At 43.4% G+C, this 17,203-nt stretch overlaps 1 protein-coding gene across 8 annotated transcripts in view; it reads right to left on the bottom strand.

The window, feature by feature from the left end:
- Positions 1 to 4,704: 4,704 nt before the first annotated feature.
- FOXJ3 (forkhead box J3) overlaps positions 4,705 to 17,203 on the bottom strand; it is a 159,565-nt gene continuing 147,066 nt past the window's right edge. For all 8 annotated transcript variants that reach the window (XM_034962680.3, XM_034962674.3, XM_034962691.3 and 5 more), the window contains 3 exons: positions 16,955 to 17,146; positions 10,085 to 10,192; positions 4,705 to 7,978 (listed from right to left, as the gene is read on the bottom strand). In XM_034962680.3, the coding sequence (XP_034818571.1) occupies positions 7,863 to 7,978; positions 10,085 to 10,192; positions 16,955 to 17,146 (416 nt within the window). In that variant the 3' untranslated portion in view covers positions 4,705 to 7,862. The remainder of the gene's footprint in view (positions 7,979 to 10,084; positions 10,193 to 16,954; positions 17,147 to 17,203) is intronic.

Genomic DNA, 17,203 nt, shown 5'->3' with positions numbered 1-17,203 from the left:
TTTTACAGATGAGCAAACTGAGGCTCAGAGAGGGCAATGTCTTACCCAAACAGAATTCTAGCTTCTTCTGACTCCAAACTCTGAATTCTTTCCATTGCCTCAAGTATTTTGCTAGCCTATGGGACCTGCAGGGAACATGCAGGCTAAGCTGCTCTTCTTGGAGCAACTTCTGGTGTAAAAGCTTTAGGGCAGCAGGGGGGGGATGCCTGGGGGCAGGAGCCGGTATAGATCAGGGATCTAGCTCAAAGGGATAACGGAGGGAGGAGTCCTCAAAGCCACAAGGACAAGGCAGGGATGTGATAAGAAAATGTGTATCAGACCCACAGGTCTAACCCTGACAGTGCCTGTGAACCCAGCTACAACCCAGGCAAGCGTCTCCCTCCTCCTGCAAATTCCCCTATCCTAGTGGGAGGAGGGAGTGGCTATCAAGTCATCAAATTTGAGGAGCAATCTTCCTGTCTCCTGTCTCCTTTATGGGCACACACAGATACACAAAGTCCCAGTCACTATCACACAGGCTACAACGTATCACATGCTCAGCCACAGACTCACACGCTCACACAAGCACACGAGCACACGCACACAAGGCCTTGCTCACATATGGTCACACACACACACACACACACACACAGTCACACGGAAACAGAGGGCTGTTCCAGGAAGGCCTCTGCCTATGAACGTCACTCAGGCATGGGAAGGTTGGGAAGTGTCCTTGGACATCTTTATTGCCATTGTCTGGGACAGGAAGTTGCCTCTCTGACTTTTGGGGGATGCGGGGTGAGAGTGGTGCCATCCGTCTACCATGAGGCCAGCTCAGGCCTGCCTCTGGGGTAGGGTGACCAGAGGGTGGTCAGGGCAGCTGGGAAGTGCTATGGAAGAGACAGCACGCCCTCGAGAAGAGCAGGCACGCCTGGGGCAGATGTGGGTTCCTGTCCTCTTGCCAGCCTCGCTCGCTGGCTTTGACCTTGGGCAAATCACTTCACCTCTCTGAGTTGGCAATGTCCAGCCATAAAAGATAATGACACCAACCTCACAAGGCATCTGGGCATGCTCACTCAGATAATCGCTGTCCAGTGCCAGGCAGGGACCTGGCAAATGTGGCAATAACCATCGTTGTTTGTGACAGCCGCAGGAGTTGGTGTACAAGTGGAGACAAGGCCTGCTCCGGCTCAGAGGCAGGGCTGGTGGGGGTGGCAAGGGTAGCTGCCCAGTGGGCAAGGCGCATGGCTGGCTGGACCACAGCCCTCTGTATGCTTGCAGAAACCATGCCAGCCCCCAGCATTAGCTGGCCCCAGAAGAGGAAGGAGCAGAGCCTGAGGAGCCTCAGAGTGTGGGGCTGACACTGGGCACCTTCTCCCACCTGAGTCCTGGAGCAGGGGAGCCATAGGCACCAGGAGGCTGGGACAGGGCAGCAGGCTTCAGAGGCAGCTCTAGAGTGGGCCCCAGCATTATGTGGCCGAGAACTAGACAGGCTCCTTGGCTTCCTCCAGCAAGCTCTGACACAGGAGAGGAGGGGCACAGATTCTAAAGGCTGGCTAGTGGAATCCCTACCTTTCTTTAGGAGCACCAAAATCTGTGGGCTGCAGAGAAAGGGAGCACAGCCCTAAGTAAGGGTAAAGGAAACCCTCCAAAAGAGGAAAGGTGCACAGCCGGCAGCCCCGCCCTCTAGTGGCCACAGGCACTCATTACAGCCTAATTGCAAAGTAGCTTTGGCTTTGTTCTAAGGCCCTCATTCTCCGCCTGGTCGCTCCAGGAACAGGGCCTGAAACAGCACAATGTGGTGGTGAATGGCGCAGACATTGGAGCTGAATGGCCTAGGTTCAAAACCCCAGCTTTACTGTTGCTATTACTATTACCTGTGCCACTTACAAGCTGGATGACCTTGGGCAAGGGACTTCATTTCTGTGGCTCTGCAAGATGAAGTTGATAATAACAGTATCTACCACACACAGTTACTTCAAAGAGTAAGTATGATAATCCACATCATGTGCTTAGGATAAGTAATATTAAGTAACAGGAACTTTTAATAAAGAGTAGCTGTCCAATTCTGTACTTCTGAGGTCAGCATTGCTTAGGGGGTACTGCAGGAGAGCTGGGGGTTGAAGCCCTGACCTAGGGTTGAATTCTGGTTCTGACGCAGTCAGCTACCAAGTCTCTGCTTTGTACATGTTGACTAGTCACATATATTAAGGGAAGAGTCCAAGGAGGTAAGCTCAAAAATCACTCTTGAAAATCCTTTGGGAAGGCAGCACTTTTGTGGATAAACATGTCTCAATAAGCCCAACCCGGCCAGTTTTTCTAGTTCTTGGTTGAAGTCTGTCTTTGAGCATAGGAGGAAGCTGCTGGCTTGAACGCAAGACAATGCTGCACCAAACACATGTCTCTTTATCCACCGGAATTGACTCAGTAATGAGATGCTCACGCAGAAGGTACATGGAAGCAAATACCAGTTATAGACTCAGATTTGAATCTTCCATCTCACACTCAGGGGCACATGTCCATCACAGGTGGATACTCCACCATTACATTATTTAAAATTTCCATTCCTTCTCTCTTTGGCCAAGTATATACAACTGAATTTACATGCTTTGATTGAACGCATTCATGATACAATTCCATTGTGTCTCACCTCTCCAAAGCTGTTTCTTCTTCTGTAAAATGAGGGCAGTAACAGTACTACATCATCAGACTATTGTGCAATCAAATAAGACAGTATGTGTAGGAATTTTAAATCGCTGCCAGGCAAATGACTTTCATTCCCTTCCCCCAAATTTTCCCTAACTGTGTGAAACGTGAGCAGACCCTTCCCCTCTGGGTCTCAATGTTCTCCAACAACAAAATGTGGGGGTTGTGTTAGTTGATTTCTAAGGCCCCTTCCAGCTTGAAGCTTTTAGGATAGTGCTGTAATTCTAGGGCATTTAATGTAGTCAAACCTTCAATGCATTTGATCTTAGCCAAAAGGCCAAGAAGCTATCAAGCCTTCAGTGAATGTTAACTGATGCTTACATGGTTTTTCCAGGACTCCTTTACCCAACTGATAAGGGTCACATCTATAAACAGCAGCCCTTTGCACACTGTAGTATCTTAAAACCTTGAGAATTACACATGCATCTTAATCGCCTTTTCATTTGATCAGCAGAAGTATACTTCAGCTGCATCTGAATCAGCACAAGGTGACTACATTTAGTGGTGCCCTTACTACAGTCCTTCAGAGGCACCGCGAATGACAAATGCTTACCTGTGATGGGAGTGAAGCACAGCTTTCCCTCCAAGGAACACACACGGACACATGGACACACACACGGAGGATAGTCACTATCCTTGGCTTTGGGAAAATTCCTCTTTTTAGATAGCAGTGAGGTAAAAGGAAATGAACTCTGGAGTTAGGTCTGGACTGAATTATTCCAGCTCCTCTATTAGCTGTGAGAATTTGGGCAGGTTAACGTTTCTGGGCCTTGTTTCCCTATCTGTAAAACTGCCAAAGATGTTTCTGGTAGCATTGTGTGGGTTACGTTAGCAGCAGCCTGAGGCTTTGGGTAGATCATGGGATTGATGAAAAGGTCCCCCTTCTAGAGTGGGAGGGACTCCAGGTTAATCTCACTTCCAGCCACATGGCTGGTCTGCCCGTTGCTTAGCCTCTCCAGGCCTGTTTCCACATCAGTGAAGTGGGGACAGCATTTCTCACAGAATTGCTACGCTCAGCTCTTGACCAGCAGCCCTGCACTTCTCCCGCCTCAACCCACAACCCCCATGCTAAGGTAGCTCCCGTGCCTTGCCCAAGGTAATGGTATAAATGGCAATACCTCCTCCCATCTGTCTGGGACCCTTTGAAGACTCAACTTGGTAGCCCATACCTGGAGCCTCTCCTAAACCACGGCCCCAATCCTCAGTATGACCTAACTCCGCATCACCAGAATCTTGCCTTACCAGAGCATACCTTCAGAATAGCCTCCCTGGGCTGGCATTTGCTACCTGTCCTGGGCAAGTCTGCACCCTCTCAAGGCAGGAACTGCGGCTTCCTCATCTCTGGATTTCTCATGAGAGGGCTTGACACAGAATATGTGCTCAGCAAATGTAAAGCCCCACTTTCACCTTTTGGAAATAGCTCTGGGAAGGCAGTGCTGGGGACAAGATGGGGCAAGGGCAGGGGGTAGGGAGAGGGGAATTCCCTCAGGAAGTATGAGAGGATTGTGCAAAAAACATGATGCCTGGAATCAAATGACCTGGATTCAAACCTCCGCTCTATCACCTGCCAACTAAAGAATCTAGACAAGTTTCTATACCTCTATCTGAGCTGTTCCCATATCGGTAAAAGGAGGACCACAATATCTACTTAGCACAGCACCTGGCACATACTGAGTACCAGTATGCTTTATGTCCCATGTGCTGTCCTAAATGTTTAAATGTACTGATTTATGTAAATCCCACTACAACTCTAGGAGGCAGATACTATCCTCATTGTACTGGCGCTGCAAATAAGGAAAATGAGGCCCAGGGAAATCCAGTGACTTCCCCAAGTTCATGGAGCTAATAAGATGCTCACTAAATGGCAGCAATTACTGTCCTCAGGTAGTAATGCAAAGGACACAATCTCAGTGACCCCAAGGACTCTGGGGTCCTGGCTGTGGGGTTTCTGCACCTGGACTAGCTCCATTCTCACTTCTTCAATTACAGCAAACAACGGAGACCAATCAGTGTTGTAAATAGAGTTAACATAATATATTTATTTTAAGTGCCATTCATGCATATCAGTTCTGGCAGCAACAATCCTAATGACACTTGGAATATTTCTTTACAGCACTAAACAGTTACAAATAATGGTTGCCGTTCATCATAGAGGCAAAATATGAAATCGTGCAATAGCAAAACTGTAGAAACATTAAAACACTGACTGTCCAACAGCAGTACAGAGAGCAGGTGGTATCTGCACAAAAAGCCAATGCATTTTCATCACATATATACAATATAGATATGTACACATCACCCTCTGAATGAACAATATCAAAATACTCTATTCCATTTGAAATTATCCCCGGATTGATTCCCTCCCACTTCAAAGGACATCTGAGCGACACGTATTTACAAGAACACACATGAATACATTTACATTTCAAAAACTGCCACAAATGCCAGTCAGATTATTCTCCTGAACAGAGTGCCCCCATTTGTTTACATGCATTTACTATTCTTTCCCCCTAAAGTCTTCAGTCAATTTAAGCCCAAGACAGAACTTGTTCTGCATTAGCAACTACCATACAAAATGGCCACTAGAGGGACTCTCTGCACCTCACCAGGTAACCCTGTCTGGCCAGGGCCCACAGAAAAGGCCTGTCCTGGGCTCCTGGACCACCTGGATCACAGGAGAGTGGGATGGGTCTGGGTGAAGGCTTTGCCTCCATGGCCATTCTTGCTAAGTTTAAATTCTCATAAAAATATTCATCACTGCAAATCAGTAAATGATTGCCAAATGGGAAATTCGCTTCACACAATTTATAAAATCATCATCAGTGGTTCTACTCAAATCACTCAGTATGAGACTGCATTCCAATATCCAAATTGTTTAAAGTGCACATTGCTACCCAAGCAATTAAAACAGTTTCAAAACAGCTATTTTGGTGTCTAGAAAACAGTGACTTAAGCAAACCATTGAAAATCACCCCTCTTTTTTCAAGCATTTACTCTGCAGGCTGCCATCTCATCTTGCCTCTGATCCTTCTAAGAGGCGCAAGTTGGCTGCCTTTCCAGAATCCTCTGATTTTTGTTGATCCAAGGGGCTGGAACTGAGCTTCCTTTTTCATGCCAAGTAGGGTCCAAACAACAGAGAAACATAAAGCTCTTCCTTTCTCCCCAACCTCACCAGCCCTTACCATGGCTGGCTTCCCAGTGATTCATTCAAGGCAACACTCCATTAAAACACACACACACACACACGCGCGCACACTCTCACAGCACACACACACAGAAACAAAAGATGTTTGTTTAGTTCAAGTAGAGATTACTCAACCATAGAATCACTAAGGCTAATTAAAGTGATTTAGCATGGCTGATAAGACCAGAGATGCTAAAAAGCAACTAGTGAGCAGTTATTACTCTTTGACTTGATGGAATATATTTCCCCATTAGAACTGACACTTTTTGGGGGGTCTAAAGAATCAATTCAAAATCTATTCATTAAAAAAAACCCCTCATTTCTTCTAGTTTTATCATAAAACTAAGATAATCAGTCCATGCAAACTGTGATATGATATGAAACAAAACAAACCACCACCACTAAAAAACCCGTAAGAGGTGGGCTGCATTTCAAAGAAAGGGACCAAATGTCATGCATACACAGACATACAAGACAACAGAAACAGCAGGCCACATAATATCTACATTAAACACTGAAGCAAATAAAACTGTAAGTGGCTCTATCCTCCTTTCAAGACAACCTAGATGAGTGGGGAAACCTGCTTTAGAAACACTGCCCTGCTGTTGTTGCCCAAATGGAATCTGATTCAAATTCCAGAAAAATCCGATTTAACTAATAAGTCTGAATCAGCAAGAATGCCAAGACAGAGAAATCTACTCACATGGTAAAAGGAGTAATGATAGAGAATGACACAATGTCTCTCTGAGTGTCTTATCTGTAAATTCTTATCAAGAAAAGTAACTCTGGGCCGGGCGCAGTGGCTCACGTCTGTAATCCCAGCACTCTAGGAGGCTGAGGCAGGCAGACTGCCTGAGCTCAAGAGTTTGCAACCAGCCCAGGCAACACGGTGAAACCCCGTCTCTACTAAAATACAAAAAATTAGCCAGGCATGGCGGTGTGCACCTGCACTCCAAGCTACTCGGGAGGCTGAGGCAGGAGAATTGCTTGAACCCGGGAGGCGGAGGTTGCAGTGAGCCGAGATCGTGCCACTGCACTCCAGCCTGGGCAACAGGGCAAGACTCCATCTCAAAAAAAGAAAAAAATAATAATAATTCTGTGCTTTCAGACACATTTCTCCTTAATGAACCCGACAGGAGCTAAGCATTCACAGAAGGTAGCAATAAATATTAAAATGACACTTTTGAATAATAAATACATAGGTGAATGTGGAAGCACTGATGTGTTTAAAGAGCCAAGCAATGCCCAATTTCTTACCAATCAACAAATTTTAGAGCTATTGTAACGCAGATTTAGAAAAGCAGACATAAATACTCTATGATCCCCCAAGCATCAAAACCAATTTGGTCAGTTCTTCATGCTGCTCAGGAGCAACATGCCCCTTTGGATTGTTGGAGTGTGTCAAATTCTGGTTTCCTTGACTTATAATTCATTACCCACATTTCTAAAAAAGATTAAATAAGGGGAACTGGGTTTTGGAAAAAATCTATTTCCTTTCAGTTTCCTACATCAGTTAAAAGCATCCTGCAGAAAATAGCCTAACAAGGAATAAAAACTGACAATAACTTTCCTTTCAAGACATAATAATCCAATTAGAAAAAACTGAAGCCTTTCAGTAATTTTTGTACATATATTTACACATATGTATCTTTATATAAACTGCTTGCAGCAAAATAGGCTCCGTCTGAAAAATCAGTCTGGCACTTGTGGTTAACATCAAACTGACACAAATATGCAAAAAGCCGTCCAAATCACACAACAGTTAGGAGCTACATAGGGCAGCTGGCAGGGAGACAAACATGTAGTACTTGTTTGGGTCAGATAAAAGCAGTAAGTTATCCAGCTAAAATCCTTCTGATTGTCTTCAAAAGTAATTTTGATAACATTGGTAAAGTGATTAGCAAGTTTGTTTTCTCAACTGGATTCTCTTAAACCTTTCCCTTCACTGCACAGAAAGGTAACGTTAGGGTCTGGTGTCTTGCAGAAACAAGCCCTACACAATTGAATCCCAATCAAAGTCATCCTGGATGTCATCTGGAGGCAGGGAACGCCGCATCTGGAAGGCTTGGGAAGGCATCATGTGCTGCTGGTTCATGGCTCTGTGATGGCCTGGAAGGAAAGAGGCAATAATAGCAGCGACTTGGGTAGAGAAGAAAGTAAGAAATAAACTAACCCCTACTGTGTACTTCCTATATGCCAGGCACACATTATCTCACTAATTCAACCATAAGCCTTCAAAAAGTGGCTCTTATGATCCTTATTTTATAGGTAAGGGGATACGGTTTAAGAGGATGAGTAAATTACCCAAAGTCACACAACCAGTAGGGGACAAAGATAGGATCTGAGGTCAGTTCACTTGATCCACACTCCTTCCATTATACCAGGCTGCAGTAAGGAAGACACAAGAAAAGTGCCAATGTAGCCACCGCTCTTACAGTCTGTTTTGCTCCAATATGTTGTTTCAGTAACATGAATTGGCTCCCATGAGAATGGTAAACAGGATAATGATGGCAGTGCACCAATGACGTCATACTGAATTTTCCCCAGCAAGCTAATTTCTGTGCCACCAAGTAATGTCAAGTGAACACAGAGGACATCAACAAGGGAACACAGGAAACCAGAAGGAACCACAGCTGAGTACAGAATGCCCACCTTCCCATGCTCTTCTTGTACCGGTTTGGCCATGTGCTGTTTGTGCTCCCCAATTTTGATTCACTGGGTCTGTGTCTCCACCGTATCTTGACAGACCCCCTTCTAAACCAGCTGCTTTTTAAAAGTAGAGGTTGATATTTACTTGTAGAATTCTTTCTTTTATTACAAATTATACATATCCTTTTAACTGTTGTGGAAGTTTTACTGGATTTTTTTTTAGTACTCTGATTACAAAATTTCAAGTAGTCTGCTACTCATTTTTCTCATATGCCCTGAAATATTTTCTTGTACAATTATTTAATGCTAAGGTTTTCAGTATATCACAATATAGGTAAAATGCCTCCATTTAAAAAAAACTTATAAGTTCCTTAATGTGGGTCAGGCACTAATTTACATGATTCTCATTTAATCCTAACAACTCGAGGACATAGGTAGTTTTATTAGCCCCTTTTACAAACAGGGAAGCTGACGTAGGAGGGTTAGGTAGCTTGCCTAATATCACACAGCCATTAAGTGGCAAAGCATGAAGATTCAAACACAAGCAATCTGGCTCCAGAGCCTTACCACCTTATGGTGCCACTTACAAATTAGTAGTAAGCACTCACAACAGGTTAACATTCCTTCCCCCTTCAGCAAAGGACATATCACTTGATCCCAACTCCTTCCTCACTGCTGTCTGCCACACAGTTCTTCAAGGTTTTAAATCCACCCCCAACCCCATTACCTTTATGTCTTTTCCTCAAATAGCCTAAGTAAAGGATTGTGTGGTATGTGAGAAAAACAATGGACTCTGAATCCAGACACTGGGGCTTGAGTCTTGGTCTGGCCACTCACTAAACTGGGTGGCCTGGGCAAGGCATTTCTCCTTCAGAGCCTCCATTATCCTAAGTGATCCTTAAGATACTTTCCAGCTCTAACAATGTGCCGTATTCCCCCGGCTAAATGAATCCTGCATTCAAGAACCCAGCGGGAAAAGTGTATGAACCAGTTAACACCTAAAATTTACCTTCTCTACAAGGTACTTCCCTGGAAACTATAGCTGGGGGAACTCCATAGGAATGAATGAAGCAGAATCTACAGGAGCTAATAAAGTAGGTTCCTAAAACCTGCTAAAGTCCTGTCAAACACCCTCAACTATGACCCCAGGACTTCTTAGAGAGGCAAGACAATAAATAACTAGAATAAGTAGAATCATTGCATCTTGGGCTAATAAGGACTTCAGGTCCTACAGTCCAAACACCAATTGACGCTTGAATCCCTTTGCTAGCACAAGTGCCAAGTGGCTGTCCAGACATTGTCCCCTAGCCCCTCTTAACAGGGAGTTCACTCCTTGAGGCAGCCTCATTCACCATCGGGAAAGCTAACGCTTCTCAATATTAAACTCTGGGTAACAACTGACACACACACATGCTTCTCAATATTGAACTCTGGGTAATAACTGACACACACACACACACTCTCTCTCTCTCTCTCACCTGCCATCGTTGTTCCTGGAGTGCTCACACACACACACACACACACACACACTCTCTCTCTCTCTCTCTCTCTCTCTCTCTCTCTCACCTGCCATCGTTGTTCCTGGAGTGCTGAGTGCCTGTGGGATATGAGGATAACCAGGGGGTGGCATCACTGAAGGAGGGAGATTTTGCCTAGAATCTATGTACAAATTTCCTAATCAGATTAAAAGCAGAAAGAGGGAAAACATGTTACCACAAATAAAACAAATGGAGCACTAAAATCTTAACAGAATTGTTACTCTGAAAGTAAATTAAGCAGGTAAAATGAGGAGAAAGGGGGAAGAAAATATTACTCCTTTCAGATGCTAAAATTGTGGTCTTGGCCTTTTGAACAGGGTGCCAGGCCGGGTGTGAACACACTGAACTAATGCTGGCGCTGCCACTAACTGTACGCTGGTAGGCAAGTTATGTCTATTATTGTTGCTGTCACATACCTCATTACAATTCAAAAGTATTTTTGTATCCATTACTTCATCTGACCCTCCCACTAAGCCCCAAAGGAGGGTAAGACAGGGATTGTTACACCCATTTTACAGATGAGGCAACTGAAACTCAGAAAGGCTAACCTGACTTGCCCAAAGACACATTAGTTTGACAGTGCTAGGGCTACAATCCAGATCTCCTAACTCATGGACTCTCTTTTTTGAGACAGGGTCTCACTCTGTCACCCAGGCTAGAATGCAGTGGCGCAATCTCAGCTCACTGCAACTTCTGCCTCCTGGGTTCGGGCGATTCTCCTGCCTCACCCTCCCAAGTAGCTGGGATTACAGGCGTGCACTACCACGCCTGGCTAATTTTTGTATTTTTAGTAGAGATGGGGTTTTACCATGTTGGCCAGGCTGATCTCAAACTCCTGACCTCAAGTGATCCACCTGTCTCAGCCTCCCAAAGTGCTCGGATTATAGGCATGAGCCACCGCACCAAGCCACTCATGGACTCTTTCTACATCACCACCTATTTCTCTACTTCCCTGATGTTCTCATCCTCGAAGCAGGCCTAACTATGTGTAACCATGTGTGCCCCTGTTAATTAACAAGTACCTGGGAAGCACAAAGTAACAGTAAAGATCTGCACATGGTAAAAGAGCTACAACAAGCAATGATGATTAAAAACATTATTCTGGGCAAGGCATGGTGGCTCAGGTCTATAATCCCAGCACTTTGGGAGGCAGAGGCGGGCAGATCACCTGAGGTCACGAGTTCAAGATCAGACTGGCCAAGATGGCAAAACCCTGTCTCTACTAAAAATACAAAGAATTAGCTGGGTGTGGTGGCATGAGCCTGTAGTCCCAGCTACTCAGACTTGAACCTGGGAGACGGAGGTTGCAGTGAACCGAGATTGTGCTACTACACTCCAGCCTGGTTAATAGAGTGAGACCCTGTCAAAAGAGAAGAGAGAGGAGAGCGGAGGGAGGAGAGCGGAGAGGGTGGAGTGGAGGGGGCGGGGCGGGGTGGGGGAGGGGAGAGGAGGGGAGAGGAGGGGAGAGGAGGGGAGAGAAGGGGAGAGGAGGGGAGGGGAGGGGAGGGGAGGGGAGGGGAGGGGAGGGGAGTATTATTCTAGAGTGTGAGGATGGGGACCATGGATCTCATTCAAATTTTACTTCAGAAGGTTCTTAATATATTTTCATTAACAGGAGACATCAAGTGTTATCGCCTCCAAAATGTCAACTACGTTACATCACAATGCAAAAGAGAGAACAAACATGACCCCTCCTCCAATAACTCATGAGGAATGATTATAAAAGTGGTTCACATTGTAAGGAACATCTGGAATTCTGGAAAGGCTACTTCCCTAAGGTTATCTACTATTTCATGTAAATTACACTTGAATTCTAGTAATGTTGTAATGAAACTAAAAAATAGTAATCATTTTCCCAGAGGAAACTAAAAAGAGTGGAAAAAAATCTTCCACTTCTATTAAGGTAAGGCATTCTGTATTTGGCTGCTCACAAGTCTATACCCTCCAGTGGAAAGCCAGATTATCCAGGCTTGAGATGGCCTCAGAGATAATCTAATCTGACCTTACCTCTGTCCATGCAGATAGGGAAACAGGGACAGAGAGGAAATGAGACAGAACCAGGACCAGAATTCAAGACTTCTGACCCCCTGTCCCTGCCTCCCATGATAACATGCCTTTTATCAGTGAAGTTTATAGTCAGAACTGAGCTCTTTGATTGACTGACCATACTGATGATTTAGAAAGAAAAAAGCGGAGAAAAGTTATACTAAACTACAGCTCTAATACTGGTACGAGTGACGTGGGGCGGAATCCTGTCTCCAAATGCTGATCAGTCTTCACATGCACGCCTAGTGTACTTTCTAAAGACTGCACCAAGCTGGAAGGGCCACACCACTCAGAGTAATATGGTCACTCATATACCCACAACTTCCCTGTCTCTGTCCTTCAAAATCTTAGCTCTCACTCTACACATCTTTCGAGTTCATGTCATAATGAAAATGTAAAACTGATTTTTATTGGGAATTAATCTTTTACCACTTCTCTTTTATGGCTTCGTAATTCTTACTTTAAAGGCAGACGGGAGAAAGAATTACAGGATTATGACAATAAACAAACATCTACATAAAAGTCTTAACTTTCTGTAATTCCATCATATGCGTAACACTTTTATTTTCATATAGAAATTCCCATTAATTCTCATTTTTTCCCATATTCTCAATATAGAGTCTGAATGAGTGTATTCCTGAATTTCCTATGTAAGAAATTAACTTCCAATGCAGTTTCCAAAGATTTCAGGCACTGCTCGAGGCACTATGGATACAACAATGAAAAAACACAACTCTGCTTTTCGGGAGTGTATTCTTGGGCATGTTGGGTAGGGGCAAACAAAGTAAATTAAATAGTATGTAACATGCTATGGAAAAAAAGCAGAGAGAGAGAACAAGGACTGCTGAGTAGTGGTGCCATTTAAATAGGATGACCAAGGAAGGCATCCCCTGAGCAGGTGTTTTTTGAGGTAAAAAAACGGAACAAGATGAGGAAATGAGTCATGTGTCTAACTGAGGGAAGACCACTCTGGACAAGAGGAAATAGCAAGTACAAAGGCCCTGTTTAGGTAGAGTGTGCTACCTAGTGTGTTCAAAGAACACCAGGGAGACCAGCAGTGTTGGAGCACAGGCGTGGAGGGGAGAAGGCAGAAGACAAGATCAGAAATAATCAGTGATCAGATTGTGTAGGCCATATAGGCCATAGTAACAACATTGGTCTTTACTGAGAAAGATGGAGGGTTTTGAGCAGAAAACAGACATGACATGATCTGACCTCTCTGTCTTGCAAAATCCTACTTAACCTACAAAGTCCAGCTTAAATATGCTGTCTTCTAGAAAAATTTTCCATCTTTCCAAGAGAAGTATGCACCCCTTTCTCTGAATTCTTATTGCACTGATACCCTATGGAGAAGTGTAGCCCTCAACATACTGAATTTTTTTTTTTTTTTTTTTTTTTTTTTTTGAGATGGAGTCTCGCTCTGTCGCCCAGGCTGGAGTGTGGTGGCGCGATCTTGGCTCACTGCAAGCTCTGCCTCCCTGGTTCATGCCATTCTCCTGCCTCAGCCTCCTGAGTAGCTAGGACTACAGGCGCCTGCCACCACGCCTGGCTAATTTTTTTGTATTTTTTTAGTAGAGACGGGGTTTCACCATGTTAACCAAGATGGTCTCGATCTCCTGACCTCATGATCCGCCTGCCTCGGCCTCCCAAAGTGAACATACTGTATTTCTTGATGGATCTGTCTCAACCACTAGGTTGTGAACTCTTTGAGATAAAAGCTACTACAGGGGTCATGTCTTTATTCTCAGTGCCCAATACAAAGCTAGACACAGAAAAGGTGTCTAGTGTGTGCTCAATGACTGCATTCCTACCTATATTTAATGATGACCTTTAAGCAACGCATCAAATTAGAATAGTAGAGCCAGAAGATATAAACAAATTATAACCACAGGTAAAAAGATTTAGGAAAAGATGTCATAGACTGTTCTATAACAACCTTCTCCCCTTCCCCCTTCCACACTACACCACTAATTTCTGGAGTCTACAGGAAGCTCATGGAGGTGTTTACCAAGCGGGTCCTTGAAGACAGGAATGACAGGAAAGGTTTAAGGAAATGGAGAGACTATATTCTGGGACTCAAGACCTACACCTAAATGAATTTTACAACATTGGGTAAGTCACTTTCTCCCCCTGGATTACAATGTCCTTATCTGTTAAATAAAGGGATAAAATCAACAGCTCTCTGAAAGTCTCCTCTTGACTATACTTCTAAGAAATTATGACAAAGAATTATTGGGGTGCAGAGATGAGGGAAGTAAAAGATCTGAATGGATGTGATATACAGGGATTTAAGACAGAGAAAAAAGGAATGACAGAAAGACACTGACACTTAAAACAAGAGGAAGCAGGCTGGACACGTAAAAAAAATCTGAATATTTGTGAACAGACATCAGCAGGCATGAAGTGATGAATACTTGGAGCACCATAATTGATGAGAGAACAACTGTTGTCAGAGGCCAAAACAGCTTGGCAGGCATGAGTCAGAAGGAAAATACAAAAGTGGAGTGAGAGTAGAAAGAATTGAATAAACACTGAAGAAAAACTACAGTTTTTCTACCTTTGATAGGCTGTGACTAGGGTAGCACTGAGAATCACGAAGGTGTCATCGGGACCCTAGAAAGGAGGAGGGCCCTAACAAAAGAGATGACAGAAAAAATTAACAGAATCACAGAACACCAGAACAAATAACCAAGGTCAAGGCTCAAGAATAGATGACTACAGAAGTTGAGGAACAAAGGGCTTCAGGAAAATAACTCAGGATCTCAGTCTAGAGAGAATCTAGAAGGAGTGCCTGGGTACTCTGACAGAGGACAGCAGCAGATAAAGTGTTTTTTCCATGACAAAACTACCAAGTTCCAAGACCAAAAGGTACACATAGACCTTTCTTACAGACTTAGGGCACAAAACTGAAATTCACCAACATGAGAGCTGCTGCCTAACATGTACACTGGCTTTTGAGATTGCCTTCTTCTTCTTCTTCTTCTTTTGAGACGAAGTCTCCCTCTGTCACCCAGGCTGGAGTGCACTGGTGTGATCTCGGCTCACTACAACCTCCGCCTCCCAGGTTCCAGCGATTCCCCTGCCTCAACCTCCCGGGTGGCTGGGATTACAGGCATGTGCCACCAAGTCCGGCTAATTTTTGTATTTTTAGTAGAGACGGGTTTCGCCATGTTGGCCAGGCTGGTCTCGAACTCTTGACTTCAGGTGATCAGCCCGCCTCGGCCTCCCAAAGTGCTGGGATTGCAGGCATGAGCCACCATGCCTGGCCGAGATTGCCTTCTTCTAACACTGACCCACATCATCTTCTACTTCTCCTGCCTACGGCAACAATCTATGAGCAACACAGGTACTTACCCCCAAACACACAAGACTAGTGATATATACATAAGCTATTTAATTTCACTTAGTACTTTTTGAGGCTGACTGAAATGGTTAGAGATGGAGTTAGCAAAGAAGTGAACAGCATGACAGCACTCAGAAGCAACAATTTCGGATGAACACAGAAAGAAAAGAGGAAAGGAGAAAAAAGGGACAAAAAACAGAGAGAGGTGGTACACCTGGTCTAAGGACTTAAAGCAAGTTGGAAAAATTAAAGTGATATATCCTGAAAGGGACAAAGTATGGGCTTAGAACCTATGAGAGAAACAAAGAAGACACGCTGTCCATCTGCAAGAAAAGATTTTAAAAAAAGAAATGGAAGAAGGGCACATAAGTGAGGATACCTGAATTACAGAGATCTTGATGCTTAAAAATGAATATATATCAGAAAGATACCAAAAAGAACTAACAAAAGGAGAGAGAGAGAGAGAGACAAAGAAGCTATAAAGTTATCAAAAACTAAATTTTAGTGTCTGGCACAGAGGGCAATCAGCCAGGGACTGAACAAGGCCCTTGTGTGGATATAATTTACTGAATGAATAGGTCACCAGAATCAAATAGTGACTGAAGGTTTCAGGCAAGGTAAGCTATTCAAAATAGCTTAGGAAAAGCTATTCAACATGGAAGAAGAAAAGATAATAGATTTCCACTACATCAAAGGATACAGAAATAAAGATTTCATGAAAAAAAAGACACAGACTGATAAGCTTGAGTTGAATAAACTCAAACCATGGGTGAACGAAAGATGTGAAGTAAGATAGAATAATGGTTAAAGGAAGCCACTCAGGATAGAGAAGAGAGAGCTTGTTGGCATAAAATGTAAAATCAATATAACAGAAAAGAAGTAAACTTGATGATAAGAGAAGGTAAGGAATTAAAATGAAGAAAGAAGTAACTTGGATATGAAATTCCTACAGAAAAATGTGCAATCAGAGTAGAAGACATGGCTGCATGGGTAAAGAATGAAGGAAGAAAGCGAGATTTAAAAAATATATAGGAAAGATTTTGGGTCTAAAGTAAAACATCAGTGAGACTATTTTCCATTACGTCTACTCTTCAAACACTTCGAATTGTTCAATTTTAACATTCTTAGGAGATACACAAGACACGTTGATTTCCATTGCAGATCTGTACAAATTTAAATATAATTTCATAATTATGTTCCTATAAAAACATAAGTATCTCCAATATAATTCTTGTTTGATAACTTAGTAAAAGAATAACGGTTACAACAGTTAACTGTAAATAATAAAGCAATCATATAAATCACAACAGAAAAACATAGTCTCGTTACCTCAATTTTTCTAAGATATACCCTACATATAAATTATTTGCTTTCATTCATTTCTTATAAATAAAAATTTGTAAACAGATCACTGTCACCATTAGCAGCAAACCAAGTTGGTTAAGACAGTTACTAAATTTCGTACGAATGAGAAAATGAGAAAAATCAAGAAGATAACTAACCCCATACCTGTTCCAATGTGTTGGGAAGGTTTTGTTGGATGCATGGCACCATGACAAACATTTTGCTGAACATTACTCTGTGAATGTATAAGGCCAGTTTGTGTAAAGAACTGATTAAGAGAAGAACAAAGATCGGCAAACTGAACCTGGTCTAAAGACCAGTTCTTGAGATCTGCCTGTCTCATACTCTCCATCAGACCTATGAGGAAAGCATTAAAAATATGTTAGCACTGTTATGCAATAAACATTGCAAGGA

Source organism: Pan paniscus, chromosome 1, assembly GCF_029289425.2.
Source record: "Pan paniscus chromosome 1, NHGRI_mPanPan1-v2.0_pri, whole genome shotgun sequence".
In the NCBI taxonomy this organism is placed as follows: Eukaryota; Metazoa; Chordata; class Mammalia; order Primates; family Hominidae; genus Pan; species Pan paniscus.
Note: the sequence above shows the minus strand (reverse complement) of the source record. Positions and strands in the feature narration are given on the sequence as shown.